Source organism: Fusarium redolens, assembly GCF_020744475.1.
Source record: "Fusarium redolens strain MPI-CAGE-AT-0023 chromosome Unknown BKA55scaffold_1, whole genome shotgun sequence".
NCBI classification, from domain to species: domain Eukaryota; kingdom Fungi; phylum Ascomycota; class Sordariomycetes; order Hypocreales; family Nectriaceae; genus Fusarium; species Fusarium redolens.
In genome coordinates, this window is record NW_025763664.1 from 1,658,953 (window position 1) to 1,681,430 (window position 22,478).

At 50.2% G+C, this 22,478-nt stretch overlaps 7 protein-coding genes across 7 annotated transcripts; 3 read left to right on the forward strand and 4 right to left on the reverse strand.

The window, feature by feature from the left end:
- The first annotated feature begins 41 nt into the window (after nucleotides 1–41).
- BKA55DRAFT_658570 (uncharacterized protein) lies at nucleotides 42–3,069 on the forward strand. The gene is made up of 6 exons (XM_046197522.1): nucleotides 42–561; nucleotides 615–1,190; nucleotides 1,239–1,391; nucleotides 1,422–1,960; nucleotides 2,305–2,477; nucleotides 2,588–3,069. Exons 1-6 carry the CDS (start codon nucleotides 289–291, stop codon nucleotides 2,614–2,616), a joined length of 1,743 nt encoding a protein of 580 aa, XP_046056275.1. The 5' UTR covers nucleotides 42–288; the 3' UTR covers nucleotides 2,617–3,069.
- Nucleotides 3,070–3,366: 297 nt separating this feature from the next.
- Nucleotides 3,367–4,936, forward strand: BKA55DRAFT_496485 (uncharacterized protein; the record flags this gene model as incomplete). Its single annotated transcript, XM_046186372.1, has 2 exons — nucleotides 3,367–4,654; nucleotides 4,716–4,936. The coding sequence occupies 2 exons, from the start codon at nucleotides 3,367–3,369 to the stop codon at nucleotides 4,934–4,936; spliced, it is 1,509 nt and encodes a 502-aa protein (XP_046056276.1).
- Nucleotides 4,937–5,194: 258 nt separating this feature from the next.
- Nucleotides 5,195–5,519, reverse strand: BKA55DRAFT_682600 (DASH complex subunit Dad3-domain-containing protein; the record flags this gene model as incomplete). Its single annotated transcript, XM_046198378.1, has 2 exons — nucleotides 5,195–5,362; nucleotides 5,415–5,519. The coding sequence occupies 2 exons, from the start codon at nucleotides 5,517–5,519 to the stop codon at nucleotides 5,195–5,197; spliced, it is 273 nt and encodes a 90-aa protein (XP_046056277.1).
- Nucleotides 5,520–6,369: 850 nt separating this feature from the next.
- BKA55DRAFT_682601 (uncharacterized protein) lies at nucleotides 6,370–13,532 on the reverse strand (the record flags this gene model as incomplete). The annotated part of the gene is made up of 2 exons (XM_046198379.1): nucleotides 6,370–13,375; nucleotides 13,432–13,532. The coding sequence occupies 2 exons, from the start codon at nucleotides 13,530–13,532 to the stop codon at nucleotides 6,370–6,372; spliced, it is 7,107 nt and encodes a 2,368-aa protein (XP_046056278.1).
- A 707-nt stretch (nucleotides 13,533–14,239) lies between these two features.
- BKA55DRAFT_548809 (mitochondrial carrier domain-containing protein) lies at nucleotides 14,240–16,172 on the reverse strand. Its single transcript, XM_046191149.1, has 7 exons — nucleotides 15,795–16,172; nucleotides 15,662–15,699; nucleotides 15,546–15,587; nucleotides 15,235–15,482; nucleotides 15,003–15,180; nucleotides 14,695–14,949; nucleotides 14,240–14,581 (listed from the first exon to the last, which is right to left on the reverse strand). Exons 1-7 carry the CDS (start codon nucleotides 15,856–15,858, stop codon nucleotides 14,495–14,497), a joined length of 912 nt encoding a protein of 303 aa, XP_046056279.1. The 5' UTR covers nucleotides 15,859–16,172; the 3' UTR covers nucleotides 14,240–14,494.
- Nucleotides 16,173–16,693: 521 nt separating this feature from the next.
- BKA55DRAFT_548814 (RNA polymerase III subunit RPC82-domain-containing protein) lies at nucleotides 16,694–19,397 on the reverse strand. Its single transcript, XM_046191150.1, has 4 exons — nucleotides 19,038–19,397; nucleotides 18,914–18,976; nucleotides 18,135–18,839; nucleotides 16,694–18,083 (listed from the first exon to the last, which is right to left on the reverse strand). The coding sequence occupies exons 1-4, from the start codon at nucleotides 19,044–19,046 to the stop codon at nucleotides 16,959–16,961; spliced, it is 1,902 nt and encodes a 633-aa protein (XP_046056280.1). The 5' UTR covers nucleotides 19,047–19,397; the 3' UTR covers nucleotides 16,694–16,958.
- Nucleotides 19,398–19,587: 190 nt separating this feature from the next.
- Nucleotides 19,588–21,135, forward strand: BKA55DRAFT_495925 (Metalloenzyme, LuxS/M16 peptidase-like protein; the record flags this gene model as incomplete). The annotated part of the gene is made up of 4 exons (XM_046186323.1): nucleotides 19,588–19,836; nucleotides 19,899–20,073; nucleotides 20,136–20,980; nucleotides 21,040–21,135. The coding sequence occupies 4 exons, from the start codon at nucleotides 19,588–19,590 to the stop codon at nucleotides 21,133–21,135; spliced, it is 1,365 nt and encodes a 454-aa protein (XP_046056281.1).
- Nucleotides 21,136–22,478: the final 1,343 nt, after the last annotated feature.

The following is a 22,478-nucleotide window of genomic DNA, read 5'->3' on the forward strand; positions in this document are numbered from 1 at the left end:
TTTGGCTACGATACCTAGTGTCTATCTATTCCTTCTAACTGCTTATAACATTTTGGATGCTGCGTATAAAATAGTACCTACCTAGGTACCTTACGTAATGGATGTTATCTGATCTCTCCTTCTTGTTTCCACTGTCCCGTCGGGTGCTTCGCACTCTCGTTGGGATAGACAATCAACTCCTTCCTCGGCGGCAAGTGCGATTCGCGAGATTAACATGCCCCGACCACAACACCACGGAAGATTTCATATCGACTCCTGTCCCATTGCCCGCTCAAGCATGGAATAGAAATGTCGTGCGCATTGCGACTCCCCACTATTCGTGTGATTGCAAACCAGGCAAATGTCGAACTGTCAGCTTCATCATCGTTCAACATCGATATCCCTGATGGCGCACTGCATATCGCAACGATTACAGATCTCTTCTCGGCAGTGGAAGATTCTCATCTTTGGATTGCTCGGTCCGGTGCTTGCTGCATGGAAGTTTCTATTGCGGTGAATGGGCGTCCGGTCCTGGAGACTTCCCGTCTCAATAACATCGCCGGGGTAGTTAGTAGTTGCGAGGTATATTAGCTATGCCTGGAAATTTCTGAGTTGGTTATAACTAAGTTGATCAGATTTGGGATCGCCTGGGCATTCATCTAGAGTATAATCGATCATGCTCGGTTCAGCCACCTGGACTACTATCTTTCTCACTCCAGCACCCAAATCTCTCATCGGCTCTCGTTGCCCCAGTTTCCGCCTGTACCGCCACATTTCGAAATCTAATGTTGTCGGTCGATGTACGCAACATGTCCCAGGAAGAAGAACGGCCTCGAAAGTGTCCAAAGACGAGTGAGCGGCGGAAGAAGAGGGGCAGGCCAAATAAAAGGGCCGACGGCCGTATCGAGAGCAATCTGTTGGACACTCTGGAGCTGGCCGACCAACAAGCTATTGACAGCTTCATATCCAGTCTCAACTCCCCATGCAAAGACGTGAACGGAAATGCATCGCAGACTCTCTACAGGAGGGACAACATTACGAACATTAAAGTATTGGAAGACCTGCAGTCGTCGTCCTTGATCGACATCCTCTTCGAGCAGTTGATGCTGGCGCCAGAGAGAACGTACAGGGGCTATCAAGTCTGGGGCTGCGGGTTCAGTTACTGCCTCACCGAGCTTGCGCCGGGAGTCTTTCATATGCCTTATCTCAAGGTATGGCTCTTAACAATCATCTATTTCAGTCGCTGATACAAGAAGCAGAGCGTATCGGACCGCGCCGAACTACTACCCATCATTGCCACATCCTTAGCAAGCATGCAGCATGCCGAATCTCCAGTGCTCAGACAGCAAGTGGCTGATCTAGCATTGGGCTACGAGGCATTTTCTCACCCTCACAGTGGAACAAAAGGCTCTGTGGACATATTGGAGAGAAAGGCCTAGGAGGTGCTTCTTGTACATGTCCAGATGCCTCCATTGACAAATAGGAGAAAACTAAAAAGAACGATATTCCCGACCCGGGATGCTCGCATTTCGGATCAAACGTCTGTTGTTCCTGAATTACAGCAGTCAATTGGAGCGACAGATGAAAAGGTGCCAGAATCCGGCGAATGTGTGCATCGGAAACGTCAGGGGTGTACAATGATGGACGTGAGCTGGGATATCATGGATGGTTACCTCGACTTTGCGAAGGATGAGGAGCCCCACGAAGCAATAACGGATTCGAGTCTTGAGCTTGTCGAAACGCATCGGGATCTATGGAGCGATATTGCAAACAGCCCAACCTCCACAAGTTGGCCAGAGCCATGGCTTGGTAAAACTGGTTGGGTTGGAACTGGTTTTGACACAATGGAATTTATGAATGAGATGCCACTTGAGCAAGCTTGGATGAGGCAGGATACTGACTTCACAACAAGACAAGATACGATGGCCGACCCAGCAAACTTCTTAAGTCTGGACCACTGGCTAATCTGCGACAATCAAATGTAACTTAGACTGAAATCTGACGGTGGAAACGTATCACTCGGAAACCAAGAGTATTTGACCAAAGTTGCGAGACTTGACGATGCTCTAAGAAAAGTTTATATATTATAGATGACATATGGGAGAGGCAAGTGTAGCGTGACGTATGCGCCCGTCTTATAGAAATCGTGAGGCGGTTGTGTTGTTGAATGTTAAGTCGATAAGATTGAAAATGGCGGTCATTGGCCAGGACAAAGATTGGTGTTGATAATGTCTGGAGGCATAGATGGTGCTTATTTGCTTGGCTTGGCTGTCTTTCCTGCTTTCTTCTTATCCTTCTTGTCCTGTTTTGCTTTGCGCTGCTCAGGCTTCATGGTTGCATAGTGAATGTACCAGAGAAGGACGATTTGCAGGATGACGGCCACAAGGACCACCAAGAGGATGGTGAAAATAATAGGTTGGTCGTTGAGGACAGCAACAGCCTCGTCTGTAGCGCCGATGGAGGAGAACCAGTCGAATTGACCCATCGTGGAGGGCAAGGTATGTCTGGTGAAGATGAAGGTATCGTTGTCGTTATCGTCGTCGTTGTATTATAATGAGTATTTTTGATTAAGGAATGCCCGATTATTCAGTTTGAATGAGTCGTACAGTGCGCCAGTCACGTACAGAATGGGAATAGAATATAATATGTTCTTGGAATGGAATAGAATAAAGACAAATAGAGATATCAAGATAGCTATGAGAAGAGAAAAAGAGTTAAAGTGGCAGACGGGAGGCGAAGCAAATCTGGTAAATGGTCCACAGCGACTGGTGACAACGGTGGAAGACCCCTAACAGTCGCTTGGCTTCCAGGGGTGTTACTGAGACGTTTCACCTTGTAACAAAAGTCGACTGATGTGAAGGTGGTTCATGATTGGCTGTAGCTACTCGATATAGTGAAAGTAGGATAAAAACAAGCGGCTAGTACCTAAAGAAAAGGGGAAACTTTTCAATCCCACTCATTGGGCTTCATAATGGCGTCACTAATGTTAACTGAAGAGGATTGATGTGGTTGAAAAGTTTTGGTGGCTTCATGGAACGTTCCGACATGGAAGGGATGAGGTTGATTTAGACAAGCATTCTCTGCCGCACGTGATTTATGGATGGACGGAGAATGGAAGTTCCAGGGTCGGCTCTGCCTTCCATGGTAGGTAGTTGATGAAAGCCCCCATCTGATTGGCTTCTGCCGTTCTTCAACCGCTAACCGCATGGGGATCTCGTCAGTTGAGAACCATCCATTTCTTGGGCCCCAAAAAATCTCTAGCTCGTGTGAGAGATACGAGAGAGAGCGAGAGAGAGAGAGACACGCCAGTAAACCCGACCTCCTCCTCCTCTTCCTCCCTTGCCGCTGGCCCTCCTCGAATTAATACTCCTCCGCTTCCTGCCGACCATGAGCGTCGCACGTCCAGCGCGCAACCTCCTCAGCAGATGCATCGGCTCATCTCGAACCGCTTCAGTCACCATCCCTCTCGTACCATGTAGTCAATTCCATAGCACAGCACCCAGGTCGAAGCGAAAGTCTCGGTTTCGAAATGTCACGGCCCGGGAGCTAGGTCTGGTCAAAGAGTCGGGTGAATTTACCGCGGGCATGGACAAGTACAAGCAGGACAAGTTTGCCGACTTGTCCAAGCAGGATTTGGAGAGCCTCAAGGCCTCCTACACACCAGAGCAGCTTGAGGCTATTGAGTTGGGCGAGAAAGCCGTCAACCCCGAAGATATGATCATTCAGGGTCGGTTACGTGACGATCCCTACAAGCCAACCTATATCGAGGATTATACCGTGCTGGACCCCCGCTACGATATCAAGCCTGAGATCGGAGGCACCCCGAGAGAGGTGCAATGGCCTGACAAGAGCGAATGGATCGACAATTACGGACAAAAAATGATGAAGATCACCGACAAGAAGACAAGCGACCAACTTACCCGTGCCATGGTTCGGGCACTGCGGCGTGTGAAGGAGAGCCAGGGAGAAGACTTGATAGATCTCACTGAGGAGGAGCTCAAGGACATCGAAAAGGACCCGGAGCTGATCAAGCGCTACATTATCGCCGAGGACGGTCCTGAGCCGACTGCAAACGATAAGGGTCCTGAGTTCATGACTCGCTCCCAGGCTGAGAAGTTGGATGAGGCTGTTGACGAGGCATGGGAGGCCGAGCTCGACAAGATTGTCGGTTTCGGCAGTCAGGGTGAGGTTGAGCCTTCGAATCTTGAGCTCATTCAGGATGGTCCCGCGGGTGTTGATCGGACCTACACAGCTGAGGCACCTGATCTTGGCAAGGTCCCCGGTGTCAAAGGCTTGTACAAGCACGCCGTTGACCCCGAGGATCAGGGTCAGGACGACTCGGGCAAGTACCAAGAGATCAAGCGCCTGACAGGCATGAGTCTCAAGGACATTCGCTCGCTGCTGACCAAAGGTCTTGTGACTCGTTGGGTCTCCAATCAAACTCGTCTAGGCAAGGTCCGCAGTACCTCTGTGGTTGCCATTGCTGGTAACGGAAACGGCCGTCTAGGGCTTGGTATGGCAAAGTCTACTGAGGCCGGTGTGGCTGAGGAGACAGCTCAGATGTTGGCTATCCGCAACATGAAACCCGTCCGACGATATGAGAACCGTACTATCTATGGTAATGTATCTGCCAAGATTTCAGGCACTGTAGTCGAGCTGATGGCCCGTCCTCCCGGTAACTATCCACTCATCACCGGTAACTACGTGATCATGCTAGCTAACTTCCTCCCTCCCAGGCTTCGGACTCCGCTGCCCTCACCGTATCTTCGAGATGTGCCGCGCCGCCGGTATCCACGATATCGCTGCCCGCATGCCTCGATCCAAGAACCCCATGAACTCTGTCAAGGCGGCGTACCAAGCGTTGACCAACCAGCCCGACCCCGAGCAGATCGCCATCGGCCGGGGCAAGAAGCTGGTGGACGTGCGCAAGGTGTACTATGGAGGAGCTGTATATTAAACCCATTCTCACGCAAACCACTTGTATCATCAAAGAAAAAAATCGTGTATCTGTAGCCTGTAATAGAGGGAATGCCCCTGATGTCCTTGATATGGTAGAAATGGTATAGTTGATGTAACATCACTTGATATCGAATGTCGGTTGTATTGCCATGTGAAAGAAAGTATCGTTTCGCGTATCATATTTAGTTGGGTATCAATCCTCGTCTCTTCCACCACAAATCTATCCTCTCGTTCTTGTTTAATTCATTTAAATTCATTACGCTGTCGATCCATCACCCCAGTCAATCTCCTGCTGCAAGACTATGCTGTAGACACTGGCCTTGAGAAGAGTAAAGGCTAGACTCGTCTTGCGCTCGAGCTCGCGAAGGCCGTCAAGGATTTCTGTACTGGGATTCGAAGCAAGATGTTCGAGGACAGTGGCGAGCTGAGAATAGCGTTAGACTTTGTCTGTTCCAAGAAGAATGAGAGAGGCGCACTTTGTTCATGTTATCGGCCAAGCGTTCGTACTCGTCTAAAACCTCTTGCTCGAGCGGTGTAAGCTCAGGAGGGTCAAGGAGGCCTCCAGCTTGGGTTTGATCCATGGCGATGAATGTAATTAATCGATCGTGCGGGAAAACAAGTCGTCAAGAATCACGTTCGTCGTTGAATCTTGGTCCGCAAATTATATGTTTATCCTACGTAGCCTGACGCGGTTACTGGAGGGGCTCGTTCAATTCAATTGCCGATAAGATAAGGTAATTCAGCAGCCCATTGAAGTGGAGCTCCAAGGCTTGCATTCTTTATATCCCAATCTACCTACCTAGGTACTTATTACACCCCTCAGGGAGCAAGAAAACTTCAGACGTGGGATACAGAATACCAAACTAAACTTATCAAAGAGCCTCCTAAGCTTATGCTAATTTACCTAAGTCTTTTTGTCACTTAGGATCAAGGTCTTAAGTTTTCTTGCCTCCCCTAGATATTCTAAATCAGCAGCGTCTACGTGTCAATGCATCCTCGTCCTTTTTTTTTCTTTCTTTTTTTTTTCGTATTTTATTTTGCTGCTCACCATGGGTTTAAGGTGGCCTGGATCAGCCGTTGCATTTGGGCTTTGCCTGCGGATGCGAGATTCTCTCAAGATCATATCCATGAGCACAGTCTTAGTCAAATTATTGATTCGTACATTCTTTTGTTACTAAAGTTATCAAGAAAACATGATGCTCATCAAAGTCGACTAAAGCAAACTGCGAATACTAAGAAAAAGGGGGGAAAAGTCGATCCAATCTCATCAAAGCCCATGCCAATCCTGAACGCTCGCTCCATCATACAATCAATGCCTTTACCAAAGCAACATCAGACCCAAACTCAAGTCCCCTTAGTCTCGTTTCCATCTCGAAATAAACATGAATGGTATACCAGCTAAATCAGACTCGCCGTCATTACTCCTCCGCGTTAATTCCCATAAACCACTACCTCGTTACCTTGCACTGACCCAGCATCAGTCCCAACATTGCTCTCTGTCCACTCGCTTTCAGTGTAACTGTACTCACTATACTCGTCACCATCCGTATACATATCTGTGCTGTTCGTGACTACGGTACCTCGGCTGCTTCTTCTCAGGGTTTCGTTGTCGCTGTCGCCACCCTCACCACCATCCGCTCCCTCATCATTGGGTGTCGATTCAATGACTATTGTCTCGTCTGTAGAGGCTTCTGTCGCCTCTGGGGCTGTAGCCGACTTGGCATCTGCCTCATCAACCTCCTCGACAGTCTCATTGACGGTGTTCTCTTTGTCATTGTCGGCGAGGCCTTTGTCGAGATTACCACCCCAGCTTCGCTTGCGGTATGTTTTGCCGCCGCCCAAGGGTGTTCGTACACTCTGGCTGCGCTTGACACCTCCAGAAGCTACATTGTTGTTGATCTGGCTGAGCGAAACGATTCTGCGACCTGCTCCGTTCTGTACTGGAGCAGCCAAGTTGCGTTTGGCGTTCAGTGCCATGCCCACCATAGACTTGCGACCATGTACACCTGCTTCCTGAGACTCCTCCTCGTTGGCAGGCTTTCTAACACGTTTGCGGCTCATAGCATCGCCACCGTTTCTATTGGCCTTTGCCATGAGGAGGACTCGAGAATGGTCCATAACACCCTCGAGGATCCGGCGCTCCAGATTTTCGGCACGAGATTCCATGTCATAGAGCTCCTCTTTGCGCATATGAAGAGCCGTCTCAAGGGAAGAGACATCACCGGTTAAGCGTGTCTTCTGGCGAATCAGACTCTCCTGTTCCGTTTTCAACGTCATAACGCTCTGTCGAAGCCTCTCCTCCTCATCTCGAAGACTTGCAACTGCTGCCTCAACATGATCCTTCTCAGCAAGCTTGCGTTCCACAGATGCCATGGTCTCTTGAAGAGTCTTGGTATGGTCTTCGTGAGCCTGCTCAATTCGCTGCTTCTGCGCTGAGAGGAACTCAGAAATATCAGCAGCTGTCTGGACTACTGAGGCATGAACCTTGTCAAGAGTGTCAAGGCGACTAAAAGCATGGTCGGCAACGGCGCTGTGGTCGACCAATTTGTCGAGCTTTTCTTGCACAACGGCGTCGTCATATCGGCCATCCAGAACCAGATCGAGCTTCTCGCGGACCAAAGTGTCGTCGTACTTGGAGTCCATGATCAAATCAAGCTTCTCACGCACGGGCGTGTCGTCGTACTTCTGTTCAACGAGCATGCCCAGGATTTCCTTGATTGGTGCGTCGTCGTATTTTTCTTCGATGATCTTGTCAAGCTTGGCCCGCACCTCGGCGTCGTCATACTTGGACTCGATAATTTTCTCAAGCTTTTCCCGAACCTCCGAATCATCATACTTCGACTCAATGATGGTGGCGAGCTTCTCATGTACTTGAGAATCGTCGTACTTCTCATCGATGATCTTGTCTAGCTTCTCGCGAACCTCTGTGTCGTTGTACTTCTCCTCGATGATCTTGTCGAGGCGTTCCTTGACTTCTGAGTCGTTGTAGATTTGCTCGATAAGCTTGTCCAGCTTCTCGTGGACATGTGTGTTATGAAACTTGTCATCAGTGAGAAGTGTCAGGAGGGTCATGAGCTCTTCAGGAGACTTGTTCTCGACAATCTTGTCCTGGATATCGGTCGTCGAAGACTTGGAGTGTTCGTAGTGTTCTCCGACAAGTAAAAGAAGATCCTTGACAGATTCGAGGATCTTGGGATGGGACTCGCTGACCTCTCCTTTCAAGCTCTCAACAGCCGTCAAGGCCTCAGTGATTTGGTCGCGGGTTTGCTGATGCTCGGCCTTATCCTCAGTGTGAGTCTCTTCACTGCGGGCCACGAGCTCCTCAACCTTGGTAAAGACAGTCTTAGAAGCCTCCTCCATCTTCTCCAGAGAATCGGTGACAGTAGAGCCAAGAGTATCAATAAGAAGCTTAAGCTCATCCGTGACAGATTTGGAGCTTACAACGGCTGCCTCCATAGCCTCGTCTCGCGCTTCGCTGACCTTGCTTCTATCATCTAGGGTCATCTGAAGAGTCTCATACTTGCTAATGAGTTCACCAATCTTCTCGTCGATCTTGGTGCTTAGCGTCTCGGTTGCCTCTTGAAGTTTTTCGTTGGACTCGACCTTGACACCAGACACAACAGCCTTCGAGTCCTCAAATTCGGTCTTGATGGTATCAAGCATGTCCTTGAGGTCCTGATGGACGTTCTCGTTCTTATTGATCTTCTCGCCGACAGTTTCGAGGAGCTTGCTAATGCTCTCGACACCAGTTGCGCCCTCTTCAAGCTTGACGTTAATGGTTCCCTGTAGCTCCTCAAGGAAGGTTTTGATCTCGGTGACGCGCTCGCCAACTGAGGTGCTCTCCTCATCACGCACTGCGATTGCCTTGGTCTGAGCGTCAACTGTGGTGTCCAGCTTCTCCTGAAACTCTTTGACAATGGTTTCTAAGCCAGCAAGATCTTCTTTCTTGACAAGGAGAGCCTCCAGGCTGGTGATGTCTTCCTTGCGGGCGAGGAGAGCGAGGTCGGCGCTAGTAAAAGCTTCGAGGGCTGTCTTGACTTCAAGAGCCACAGCTTCAACGGCTTCGACATCAGCCTTGGTGACCTTGTCGGGGTTTTCACTTTCTTTGGTAGCGTGTTCCTTGATCTCATCGAGTCTAGTTGAAACTTGACTAAGAAGAGTCTCCAGGGCCGTGACTTCCTCCTTGCGGGAGACCGTCTCCAATTGAGTGGTAAGGGATCCCATAGTCTCCCGAGTCTCAAGAAGCAAGGCCTCCACATTGTCGATGTGGTCCTTTCGAACAGCCTGCTCGCCATCAATGAGGTCGTCAAGTTTACCCTTGGTGTTGCGCAGTATAGTCTCGATGGCTTGCATGTCCTCTTTTGATGCAGGCTCATCACCATCTCCCACAATTGCACGAGCGGTCTGTTCTTCCCCATCCTCCTTCTTCTTCTTTATCGAGGCTGACCTTGTGAGTGTCTCCCGGGAGGCGATCTCATCAACGCTGTCCTGAACTGTGCGAAGCAACTCCTCCATACGAGACAAGTCGTCCTTTTGAACACCTTCGTTCTCAGACTTGACAGAGTCGATCTTGATGGCAAGTCCTGCAATCAGTACCTCGAGGTTCTTGATGTCGTCCGATTTGATCTTTTCGGAAGGCCCGTCATCCTCTGTCTTGTCAGTTGACACTGCGGCAAGGGCCCGCTCACCGTTACTATCCCGCAAAGCCTCAATATCGGAACGAACAGATTCAAGACCGGTTTTGAGAGCATCCAGGATTTTTTCGTCGGTGGCTGATTCTGCAGGCGCAATAGCTCGTTCATTGTTGCTTTCCCGAAGAGTCTCGATATCCGAACGAAGAGACTCCAACCCAGTCTTGAGAGCATCGAGAACCTCGTCGTTAGGCTTGTTGTCGGTAACTGGGGCTAAAGCCTTCTGGTTGCTTTCTTGAAGTCCTTCGATGTCGGTGCGCAGAGAATCAAGGCCATTCTTAAGGGCCTCAATAACTTCATCATTAGTCGTGTTGTCGACTGGAGCGGCGGCTGCCTTTTGGGCAGTAGCGATTGCTTCTATCTCGGCGTGAAGGGAATCGAGACCATTCTTCAGGGTGACGATAACTTCATCGTTCGAAGTGTTCTCTATGGGAGTATCAGGCTTGTCCTGGGCTGCAAGGGCTGCGATCTCGGCGTGGAGGGAATCGAGACCATTCTTCAGGGTAACTATGACCTCATCGTTTGAGGCGTCCTCTCCGAGGGCAGCACGATCGCTGTTATCACGGGACGACTCAATATCGGCTTTCAGTGACTCAAGCCCGTTCTTCAAAGCTTCGATGAACTCTGTGCTGGATGAGTTGTCGACCGGTGCGATAGCCTTTTCGCTGCTGTCACGAACGGCTTCAATATCGACCCGGAGAGAGTCAAGCCCGTTCTTGAGAGCCTCAATCACCTCATCGTTGGTGGTGTTGTCGACAGGTGCCGCAGGCTTCTCAGAGGTGCTCTGACGGATAGCTTCGATGTCAACACGGAGAGCATCGAGGCCATTCTTCAAGGCCTCGAGAACCTCGTCGTTCTCCTTAGGCTCGACCACGGCGACCGCCTTCTCTGTCTGGCTATCTCGAAGTGCTTCGATATCAGCTCGTACGCCACTAAGTCCTGATTTCAGTGCTTCTAGGACTTCGTCGTTGGCAGGAGGTGTGGACTCTAGCGTTGCAACAGCGCGGTCATTACTGCTGTCGCGAATGGCTTCAATATCAGCTCGGACGGAGTCGAGTCCAGTCTTGAGTGCGTCAAGAATTTCGTCATTGGCGGTCAAGTCGGTAGGCTTGTTCGTGACACGGTCCATACCTGCCCGAAGGTCGTTGAGGCCATCGTTGAGTGCATCGAGGATTTCACTTGTTTCGGCGCGTGGTCGCAAAACTTCTTGCCGCAAATTGTTGAAACCGGTGTTCAAGGCTTCCAGAACCTCGGTGTTGTTGGTCTGAGGTGGCAGCGCAGGCACCATAGATGAGTTAACGATTTCGCGGAGACCCTCGAGCTCAGTTTGAAGCTGCTCTCGAGATTCTTGGTTGGTGGTTGAGACAATACCTGCCATCTCATCCTTGAAATCTTCCAGAGACTTCAAAAGGTCATCCATGAACTCTTCCTGGCCAGCAGCGCCAGTGGCACGATCAACATAGCTCTCCATAGCTTGTCGAAGGTTTTCAAAGCCGTCCTTGGTCACATCCCGTACCTGCTCAGTCTCACGTCCATTGGCCGCGACAGTCTCCTTAGTCTCTTCGGACAGTGTCTTGAACTCATGTCGCAAAAATTCCATGATCTCCCGGAGACGGTCAGCGACGTCATCATTGCTGGCTGAAGCGGGTACCAGAGCCCGGCTGGAGTGGACATCGAGGTCCTGAAGGCCTTCCCTAACGGCATGTACAACGTCCTCATGAGTGATGTCGTTTCCAGCACCTGGGGCCACAGGGAACTCAAACTCTTCAAGGCAGTCACGAACTGCGTCAATGATTTCCTCCCTCGAAAGAGTGGCGGGCTGATCAACCTGAGGAGGAACAAAGTGCTTTAGACCGTCTACAACGGCAGTGAAAACTTCGTCCCGAGTCACAGCGGGGGGGTGGTCATCGCGGGGGGCGTATTCCTGAAGGCCTTGCTTCAGACAAGCCAAGACTTCATCCCTCTCGAGTCCGAGCTGCTGCACTTCGATCTCGGGCTTATAGTTCTCCCAGGCGTCTCTGACAGCTTCGATTACATCTTCTCGGCTCAAGTCGGGCAAGTTACTTTTGGTTGCCTCGTTGTCTTGGATGGCCGCTCTCATGGCATTGTATATCTCTTGGTAATCGACAGCGCTTTTTTGAGTATTGACCGAAGCAGCTGACTGGCGTCTATGCTCACGGAGAACATGATTTAGCTGATCCTTCATTTGCTCAAGCCCCTCGTCGATAACGCGCGCGACTTCATCTTTGCTTGGCGTATCATGATCTTCAACACCTCTTCGAGATGCTTGCTGCTCGAGTCGTCGGCCAATCTCACGACCCATGCCCAGGACCTCACCTCGCAATTCGCGGACAAGAGCCTTGACTTCGGCAGTGAGACCTCCCCCTTGAGAGACGCTGTCTTTGACAGAACGAATGATACTTATGAGATCGTCATTCAAAATTTCAGCACCACGAGCTGATGGCTCCGAATTTCGACGAGCCTCATTCTTCATGATGTGCTCAACGCGCTGGGAAACGGCACTCCTTGCTTGGCCCGGCATGAGATCGCTTCGGCTGTTTTCTGACTCAAAACTGAGGTTACGAGACCGGCTCGCATGTGGACTACCCAGAGAGTTTCCGAGGATAATGGCCTGCTCGGACTGAGCCTTCACCTGTTCGATGACTTCGTCCAGCTTGTGAGATGTGGCCATGCCAGACAGTTTATTGGAAACTTCCTGTAACCGGCCGAGCAGAGACTCCTGCCCTTCCTTGGTGCCCATCTCCCGAATGATTCGCTCCAGAAGAACTACAGAGGGGGGCGCCTCAGAGCCAGCGAGAGAGGGCGTGCTGATGGACCCTCGCTCAATTGAGTCTCCAAAGCTCTTGGGAGAGGGAATTCTAGGGAGATGGAAACCCCTGGTGCTTGGTGGAGAGAGATTGTGTGGCTTGTTGTCTAGGTAATACCCTCCAAAAGGGTCGCGAGCTGGAGGGAGCCTATTGTGGCCATCGTTGCCATTGCCATGGCTCCCCAAAAGCTCTCTGAGGCTTCTGCGGATATCTTCATCTCTCGAATTTGTAGCTTCCTTGAGGCTAAGGAGATCCGTAGCATTGTCCCTGCTGCGACGGCTCAACTGAGACATCTCCTTCTGAAGGCCTGTCGCAATGCTTGTGAGGCTGAGAATTTGATCTGACAACGCTTCTAGGTTCTGGGGACCTTTTGGCAACGTTAATGAGCCATTTGTGATATCCGAAAGAGGGTTCTCCGGTTCTTTGGCAGGTGTGGATGAGGTCATGTGTTGGAGAGCAAGCATGGTGGATGATTGCGGTGGTGTGTTTTCGCCGAGAATGCTTTGAGGAGGAGGTCGTCTAACTGCAGGTCGCAGAATCGGCGTCAAGCTGGGTCCAGGTACTGGTGTCGTGCTCGACACTACAGAGTCCTTTTCATTAGGCCGATTATCAGCATCCCGCGATCGAGAAGGCGTCTCTGGACGTTGTTGACGTTCCGGTGATCGCGATGGCGAGCTATGGCCGCTAGCACCCTCGATCATCATGCTGATATCACGGACTGAAGACTGCAGTCGGCGATGTCCCTTTGTTGGGGATTCAATTCTCTTGGTAGGAACCATGGTGCTTTCTCTCGCTCGCTCGTTAAGTGCAGCGTGAGCAGATGCGATAGCGCTCGAAGTTCCCACCCGTGATGTCAATGGCGACCCCGGGTTCAGAGGCAGTGGAGGGGGGCAGCGTTCGGGGTCAGAGCTGTCCCACCTGTTCCCTGTTAGTCGGCGCAAGAGACGCATGAGGGCATATACAAGAAAACTTACATTGGAACAAGTGCTCGAAAATTGGGATCTGAAGAAGCCGACTGTTGATGTCTCAGCTGAAAGTCCCCGTCGTAAGAACTGTCTCGCTCCGAAGAAGACATGTCTGGCCTGGTTCCTTGGAAACGAGGGATGGTATGTGAGAAGTGTATTCGTCTGAATGGCAAGAATGCGGACGGCGCCGCAGCCACGCTATTTACAAGAGCGCAAACAAAGTCGGTGGGGTTGAGGAATGCGGTGTAAGTATCTGAATATATTCGTTGCAACTAACAAGCAAGAAAGCAAGTAGTATAACAAAACAATCAAAGAAGGTATCAGATACAAGAGGATGTTGGAGTCAGAGGAAATGAAGTTAGAGCATCAAAGTTGGTTGCATTGTTTAATTGAGATGGCGTTGGGAGAAGCTATAACTCAATCTTTGGCTGTCCGTTGCGGTAACCGCAACCTGGTTTATTTTTTGTTTCGAGCCCGTTTGGTTGCCGAGCAACCTCCCGCACTGACAATAAACTCGACGTTAGGCTGTCGTTGTACCGTACCCCCGGCTGACCATGGACCAGCATTGGCAAATCACGAGCGCACAACAGAGCAGATCACACCACGAATTGAGGGCCGCCTTGTGAAGAGGGGCCTATGAAATACATCATGGTGGAATTCAACAGGGATCATGACCTTGCTCGCGGCTGTATCGAGCTAATCCAAACAATGCAACTGTGCCTACCGCTCTTATCACCAAGTAGGTGACGGTGAGCAAGTACGGCACTATCACATCACATCTTTCAATCAAAACACCTAGGTACCTTAGTAGAACAGATGACGTGTGTCAAATCAAATCGCTTTATTTATACAGAGTTGAGTGCCTCTCGCCTGCATCACCAAGAGATCACCTAGCTTCCAAGCGAACCCCGATCCTCTCATATCGGTGCAGCGGCGTGTCTATCGTAGCAAACCTAAAATAACCTGATCCGTCTAAACTCCCCTTTAAGCCTTCTTCGTCATCGCCGTCGAGATGGTATCTAGATTCGTATATCTATCTTTAACATGAATTCCAATATTCCATATCTCTTCTCTACTTCTTGAAAGCAGTGTCAAAGGCGGGAATCAAAGTCTGGGCAAGCCAGAAAGAGAAGACCAACTTGGGACCAGTCATGAGCAGCTGCAGGGCGGGATAAGTTAGCGTCTCCAGGTTCTAGAGTGGGGACGGGAGTTGATCGGGAGCTGGCGGGCCGCAGAAAGACGACCATGTCTTTCTGTGCCTGGTAAACGTACCTTGGGGACAAGTCCCTTGAAGAAAGCTCCAGGACCCTCGTTCTTAGCCATGTTTGAGAGAATTCGGAAGCCACTCTCAGGGTTGTCGAAGTTTCGGTTCTGGATACGGGTCTTGATAACATCAAGGGGAGCAGAGACGACGAGAGAAGCGGAAGCGCCAGCAATAGAAGCAATAAAGTTCTGGAACCAGCTGGCCTTGTTGTAATCCTCAAGATGGAAGATATACTCCTTCGCAAAAGCAGACCCACCGAACAGCTACGTCAAGTTAGTCTTCCAATTCAATTGAAGGAGCAGAACATCACACGTACAGCGAAAGATCCAGGGGCGTTACGAGCAGCAGTCCAGCCCCAACCACGGTACAGGCCGAAACCCTCGTCGGCAACGATCTTGAGGACGCCACGGCCACGGAAAGCCTCGGGGTTTGTCTGACGCTTGATCTTGAGGACGTCGAGAGGTAGGAGAACAATCTCACCAATGCCGATCAGACTGCAGGGCGCATTAGTTCAAGCTCCTTGAAGAACATAGGTTTTCATATCCTACCTTCCAGCAGTAGAGTGCATGATGGCTTTGCCGGTCTTCTTGCCGAAGGCGTTCTCAAAGTCTGCCCCATAGTGTTTGGAGAGATAATCACGAGCAACAGGCTGGCCACCGTACTTGTAGACACGCTGGAGGACCTTGTAGCCGGCGGCGTATCCCAGGCCAGGGAAGAGAGAAACGAACTTTCGTCCGAAGGGAGCGGTGGCCTTATCCTTAAAGATAACCTTATTCAACTCGCTGGCGCCGGAAATCTACAAGCACAAACTATCAATGTCTTGTCTAATGGCATGAATCAAGAGAGGTGGGTTGCTTACACGAGTCTGATTGCTCATCAATCGCTTCGCGATGGTGTCGACCTTATGGAGGGGTTAGTGAACAACTCCAAGATTTGTCGCAACTGGTTGTGCTCAAAAGAGGTGGGGTTCCGTACAGGATGGAAGACGGCCAGCTCAGCAATACCAGCGGAACCTGTCGAGATGTTGTCAGCTCGAACTGGAGATATTGATTGCAGGAAATTGTAAAGCAATGGCACAGTCGTGTGTTTCAATTGGAGCGAAACGTACCGGAGCCGAGGACACGAGCCAGGCCGGACTCCTTCTCGCGACCAGCAGCGACGGGAGGAGACATCTTGATGAGATAGACGAATACAAATCAAGAAACTGCTTCGACAGTAGTTCCAAAGGTGTCACGAAGGTTTTAAAAAAACAGAATCGTGAGCTTGTCGCGAGAGCAAGAGTTCGGGTATAAGACTCAAGAGCTGGCTGCTTGGGAAATTTTTCCAGTCGCCCAATGCACTTATCTCTTTCCAGTTCCTGGGAATCGCCGGGGCTTGTTATTGATCCCTGCTAAATTACCCTGGCGTATTTGTGCTTGTACCGACGTCGGAGAATCGTGGAGCTTTGAGCTGTCCGTCTACGGATTCCATAGGATTTTTTTTTTCTCTGGTGTGTTGAGAGAGGCTCCACTCTTGAATCTCGACCTCAACGACCCCTGACCAAGCACTAGCCACAGTTTATCAAGCCACTAACAAGTAATCACGGTACCCTATAGCCGCGATACTAACCCATATTAATGACCTTCACACCTCAGGTCATTGAAGTCTTGAAGACATAGCAACCTCTATTTTGCGAAGTGAGACCTAGTATTCACGCCCCTATGTCTTTAATAGCAAATCAATAGCATTCAGGGTACCAGTTTGAGATGAATGGTGGTATCCGTCGAATTGCGGTTATTACTGGAGAAACTATCAGGAGTTCACCGGCTAACATAACCGTCTCGACCTGATGAACCATGAATACTTGACGAGGTTCACAGCCATCGCGGAAGCGACACTACTATATCCGAACACTATTACTCCCGAGGGCCGAGGGCTTGATAGGGGAGCATTAAGGTCATATCCTTAAAGTAGCGAAATAAACTGGGCAAAGGAATTTAGAACTTGAAGTACGGCTTTCGACATAGTACCAGAACAAAGATGATTATTGCCTGCGAGCAGAATATATGCCAGATAGATCAGTCAATGCCAGTAACCGACGTGCGACTGGCCATGTCAAATAAGGTAACTTATTGCGGTGTTCTCGTGGGTTGCCCAAAATATGGATGCAGAGATGATACAAGACCAAGACCCTACCCCAGCGCCAGTACTCATGCCAACCGCCAATTCCAAGCGAAGTTTGTGCTAGGAGGAATATATATACATATATGTCTTAGCTTCTTTTTTCCACTCCTCAATAATCACGAAGCACAGATACCAACTCATCTAACCTCATGACTTGGCCGAGAAGCTTGCCCTGCACTTCCAGATGCCTGTTGTACTTGTTGTAATGCTCTGCGGTCATGACCTCCTCTTCTTTGCCTTGCACGTCCTTCCTCTCAACAAAAGAAAGGATGTTTCGTTCCTTATGGCGCTCCACTTCCAAGGTTTGAAGGCACCGGAGCATAGCCTTGTAAATGTCATCCAATGCCTGCGTTTGGGTTCGCTCTTTGTCAAAGTACCAGAAGAATAGTGTTCGATTGGCAAGTCGGCTGCTATCCTTAGGCACTTCTTGAACATCGACTATGCCTGCCATCTGCATCGCAAGCATTTTGCCTTGTACATCACCCTTCTTCATGAGTGCGGCGGCTGGAAGCATCTTCTCGTCAAGCTTGCCCTTCTCTCGGAGAATGCGGGTCAAGCGTAGGCCATGGCGGCCGTGGGATTGTTCAATGATAGCGTCCAGTTCGATTTCCCGCAGCTTGCTTACAAGGCGACCAAAGTCCACTGTCCACTGCCCACGCCCATGCATCCCACAGTGGCGGATGAACGGATACTTGCTTTCTGCAAGGAGAAGAAGATGACGGCGCATCTGGGAGATTCGAGTATCGTTTCCATTCGTAGCATCTTCAAATCTTACTCTGTTTTCTTGTTCCCCATTAGTTGTACCATCATGGTTGTCGTCTGCCCATTCATCATCTTCATCGTCAACGTCAAACGTCTTCCTTCGACCGGGAGGACCGGCATCTGAATCGTCTGAATCGTCATCTGACTCTGGCGCTGTCTCCCTGACCCTTTCAGCACTCTGGGAATCAATTTTATCCCTTGGAGTCTTGCCAATCCCATTTTGTACGTTGATGTTTTCGTCCAGATGCTCAAATATGTCGATGGTTGTCACAGTTGGTTGTTGTCCAGGAGCCACTTCATCAAGTAGAGGGTCAGGCTGGCACCTCGGAGAATCTGAAGTCAAAAGATCAAGCACTGTGCGGTAAACTTCACCAGTGACTTCCCCAAGCACTTCTGTTGCGAGTTCTGCAAGTCGCTGATTCCGCAGCTCAACCAAGCATCTTTCGTAGCTTATCTTAACCACCACATTGGGCTGCTGAATGTCAGTCGCGAAATCAATGCGTAAATCATTGGCCGTTCTTACGTTCAGTTTCGGAGCATCGTATCCATGGCCATTTTGCGATGCTCCATTAACAAGCTTCCGTCTCTTTGGCTTAGGACCTCCGCTCATGTCAAGCTGACGCTTCAAAGTCTTGGGCTGGTCTCTATATGTTTTAGAGCGTTCGATGACCTCGCGTTGAGCCTCAATCTTTCCTTTGGTGACCTTTTCGCCTGGTCGAGGTTTGGTGACATCGTCTTCGATTTCACGATAGACATCCCTAGGGTTCCGGAAGCTCTCGGGCCGAACAGTCTCGACGATTTCTGCTCGAATCAGGCGAACAAGAACAGAGTTCAAGTGACTTTCTGATTCGATGAGGCCATCGTGTGTGTTATGTTCACCGTTGGTATGTCCATTGAGCTTGGGCGCCCTCGACCCGAAAGCCTGGGAAAGATCGGCGATTCGGGCATGGCCCAGTTGCATCAGAGTCTGGGCGAGTTCCCGCTCTGCGATGCCATATTGATTCTCAATCACATTTAGAATCTTCCCTGATCGTACAAGGTTATAGCAGGCATCAGCATCAGCTTGGTAGTTGGTAATATCGGTATTAGGGTCTGTGTAGTGGTGAAGGAGGTTTTGCTGTATCAAAACAGCAATGCCATTTCGCAAGTATCGCGGCGTGAGAGACGTGTGTTGGGCCAGTTGTGCAATAGTTGAGCGGCCTTTTGTGAGTAGTGCATTCAAGATTCGCTGTTTGCGACGAGCAAGTCAGCCCCACAATCTCACTTATATCCAAACATATAACGATATAAAACATTGCGTACCGAAGGAAGTTCGCCATGGAGATCATTAACTAGGAGAGCACAAAGCTCGGCGGCGTGTTTTGTCTGTCGTGGAAGAGCTGTCAGCTGGTATGTCTTTGATGGTTATCAAGCTGCTTCGACTCACAACGAGCATTGCTTGCTCCTAGAGATCCTCTCACTATCTCTAGAGCTTCCACAGTTGCTACCGGAACGTCATTGATTGGCAAAAACCATAAAAGAAGAATCGGGGGGCCTGCAACAGAATATATCGAGAATTTCGTTATCAGTAATGCGGGTTGTAAGGTTAAAGGGTGGAAAAGAAAATAATAAGAGAGCAAGAAGGCTGGGATGCTTTTTTTTCCCGGCGCAAATGCTAATGGATCTATGTTAATTTTTGCCTGCAACTCTGATGTAAGTCAGCAGCTGGTAGGCCTGTCCTCACAATGGGTGGGGTTCAGTGCCATTCATTCTTTTCCTAGCGCCAAAGGCTGTTTAAATGTCGTTGAAGTCACGCTGATGGGCCAATGCCACGGGTGGAAATCTGGCTGACCGGAGCCAATCACGTGACAATTTCTCTGGTCCCCGTAGCCCGAAAATTAGACGGGACCTTTTCGACGAGGCACTTCTCTTGGAGATCAATTGCTTCACCCAGACGGCCGAAGGATCGCCAATTGCCTACGCCATCACCCGCGAATATGATCTCGAGATCGTCCCTTGCGCGAACTGCGCAGCAGGCTGCCCGCCAGGCCTGCCGCGTCCAGCGACGAACCTACGCCGCCGTTGCTTCGACTGGATCATACGAGACCTCGGATGTGACTGGCCTCAAGGTTGCCTCGCGGGATGCTCACGGTCCTACTACAACGCTCGCTGTTGTGGCCAAGGCCGGTACTCGTTACCAGCCTCTTCCTGGCCTTTCTGTTGGCCTTGCCGAATTTGCCTTCAAGGTGAGAGACGAGAGCATTCAATGGAACCCCAGGACTTGAGCTAATTTGCCGGCTCTACGTAGAACACCCAGCGACGATCTGGTCTTCGCATTACTCGCGAGTCTGAGCTTCTTGGTGGTCAATTGGCTTCTTCTCACTCCAGGGAGGCTGTTGTTGTCGAGGCTAGGTTTCTCCGCGAGGACTTGCCTTACTTCACCGAGCTCCTCGCTGAGGTCATCTCCCTGACCAAGTACACAAGTGAGTAGACATTCGATTCTATGCTATAAGTACACTTGGGCCATACTAATGGATGTTACTAGCCCACGAGTTCCACGAGGATGTCGAGCGTGTTCTCCACGCCAAGCAGGCTGCCCTCAACGCCGACGTCGCCGCCACTGCTCTCGACAATGCCCACGCTATCGCTTTCCACACTGGTCTCGGCTCCTCCCTCCTCCCCAGCTCCTCAACCCCCTACCAGAAGTACTTGAACGAGGAGTACATTGCCAGCTACGCCGACGTTGCTTATGCTAAGCCCAACATTGCTCTCATTGCCGACGGTGCCTCTCCCGATTCTCTCTCCAAGTGGGTTGGCCAGTTCTTTAAGGACGTGCCTTCTACCCCTCGAAGTGGCCAAACCCTCAAGACGGATGCCACCAAGTACTTCGGTGGTGAGCAGCGAACAAGCTCCAGTGCTGGCAACTCTGTTGTCATTGCTTTCCCTGGCTCCGGTTTCGACTCCGCCAAGCCTGAGCACGCTGTCCTGGCTGCTCTCCTCGGTGGTCAGTCTACCATCAAGTGGGCTCCTGGCTTCAGCCTGCTGGCTAAGGCCACCGCTGGCACCTCCGGTCTTACTGTCAACACCTCCAACCTTTCCTACTCCGACGCTGGTCTCCTTGCTGTTCAGCTCAGTGGTCCCGCCGCCTCCGTCCGCAAGGGTGCTGAGGAAACTGTTAAGGTGCTCAAGAGCATAGCTGATGGCCAAGCGAGCCAGGAGGATGTCAAGAAGGCCGTTGCCAACGCCAAGTTCAACCTTCTGAACCAGAACCAGCTCCGACAACCCGGCATTGTCCTTGCTGGCTCTGGTATCGTCAATAGCGGCAAGCCTTACGACTCTGCTGCAATTGCCAAGGCTATCGATGGTGTCTCCGCTGAATCCATCAAAACTGTAAGATCTTACCTTGAATCTATCGGATACTTACATAAGACTAATCATTTCTTGTACAGGCTGCTAAGACTCTCCTTGAGGGTAAGGCCACCGTTTCAACTGTCGGTGATCTGTTCGTGCTGCCCTACGCTGAGGATATTGGTCTACGAGTATAAATGGAGGTCCAAGAGAGAGAAAAACTTGTACCAACAGTTTAGAAGGGATGTGGGAGAGGCTGACCTCTTTGTGAATGTTTGTAGTAGAAATCCTTTGATCCATTTTAGGCCCTTTTGTTCTCCGTTATCAATTTTATGTTGCAAGGAACTTTGTAACGCTCATCTGTCGTGAAGACAGATCGAGTTGTTCTGCTGCATTGCATTCAAAGGCGGCACTTACACTTACAGGGTTTCTTTCAGGAACGTATGAGAGCTCAAAGATAGCCTCACCAGGCGCCACAATGTTGAAGGCAACTTGAGCCTCTTTCCGCACCTGACTAACCTTTGGTTTCTTACCAGACATCCTGCCATTGAAAACATTGATATGCAACTCGGCGAAGCCAGAACCGGTCAAGTTATTACAGCCACTCATGTGTTTTAAAAGCAGTGGTTGCCCCAAACTTGCAGTCAGCATCGTATTCGTGGGTACACAAGCTGTTCCACCAACGCTGCGCCATCACCAGTATAGGCCCCCACGTCTTGGGTTTGGCCATGCAATGGGGCTTTACATGTTGTTGCTGATGATACCTCAAGCTGAATGTCACTGCAAGCGCTCAAGATTCAGTACCCATGCGGGTTATGCGCACTGTACTGTAACCCCTCTAACTCCACTGCATCCCCAGCAACGCCCACCTTAGCAGGCGTGTAAGCTTCCATTCATAGAAGCACGTTCACAGCTGGATTACCTAGAAAGAAGAAAATGGAACTGGGGCAAGGATTAAACTGCCTCACTATTTCATTGCAACTGTGGGCGATTGTGCGCACATATTGTGATTTATTACCAATTGTTGAAGTCGACTATCCGCTGCTACATGACATCGTAGCCCCCGCCTCTACTAAAACATCAATGGATCGAATAGTATGGACTTCAAAGCTTCTAGGTTAGAAACACCACTCATAAAACACAGCTTCCGAGAGCGACCCACAATATTTTCAACTGTACAGGCATTCAGACACACGACACTGGTCAAGTCACAGCACAACACTCACGATATCCGCTTGTCACAGTTCAAGGTCTAGCAGGGGACCCCTTTCATCATTGTCAGGAGGGAAAAGCCTTTCAGCGGCTGTCCCTGAGCAAACTATCCAGCAGCACAGCAACAGGGGAGGTGACTTACCTGTATTCCCTCCATTGCTGCCACTACTAAGGTACCTCCTAAGTACCTTACCTAACTCGACCTGACCTCCACTTACTGTGCTGTTCTGTCCTGTACTGTGCCGTTCCCTAGGTACCTCCTGGAGTACCTCAGTCTGAAAAACCAAAGGTTCAGGTCCCCAAGCCTCAACCACCAATTCGACTACCA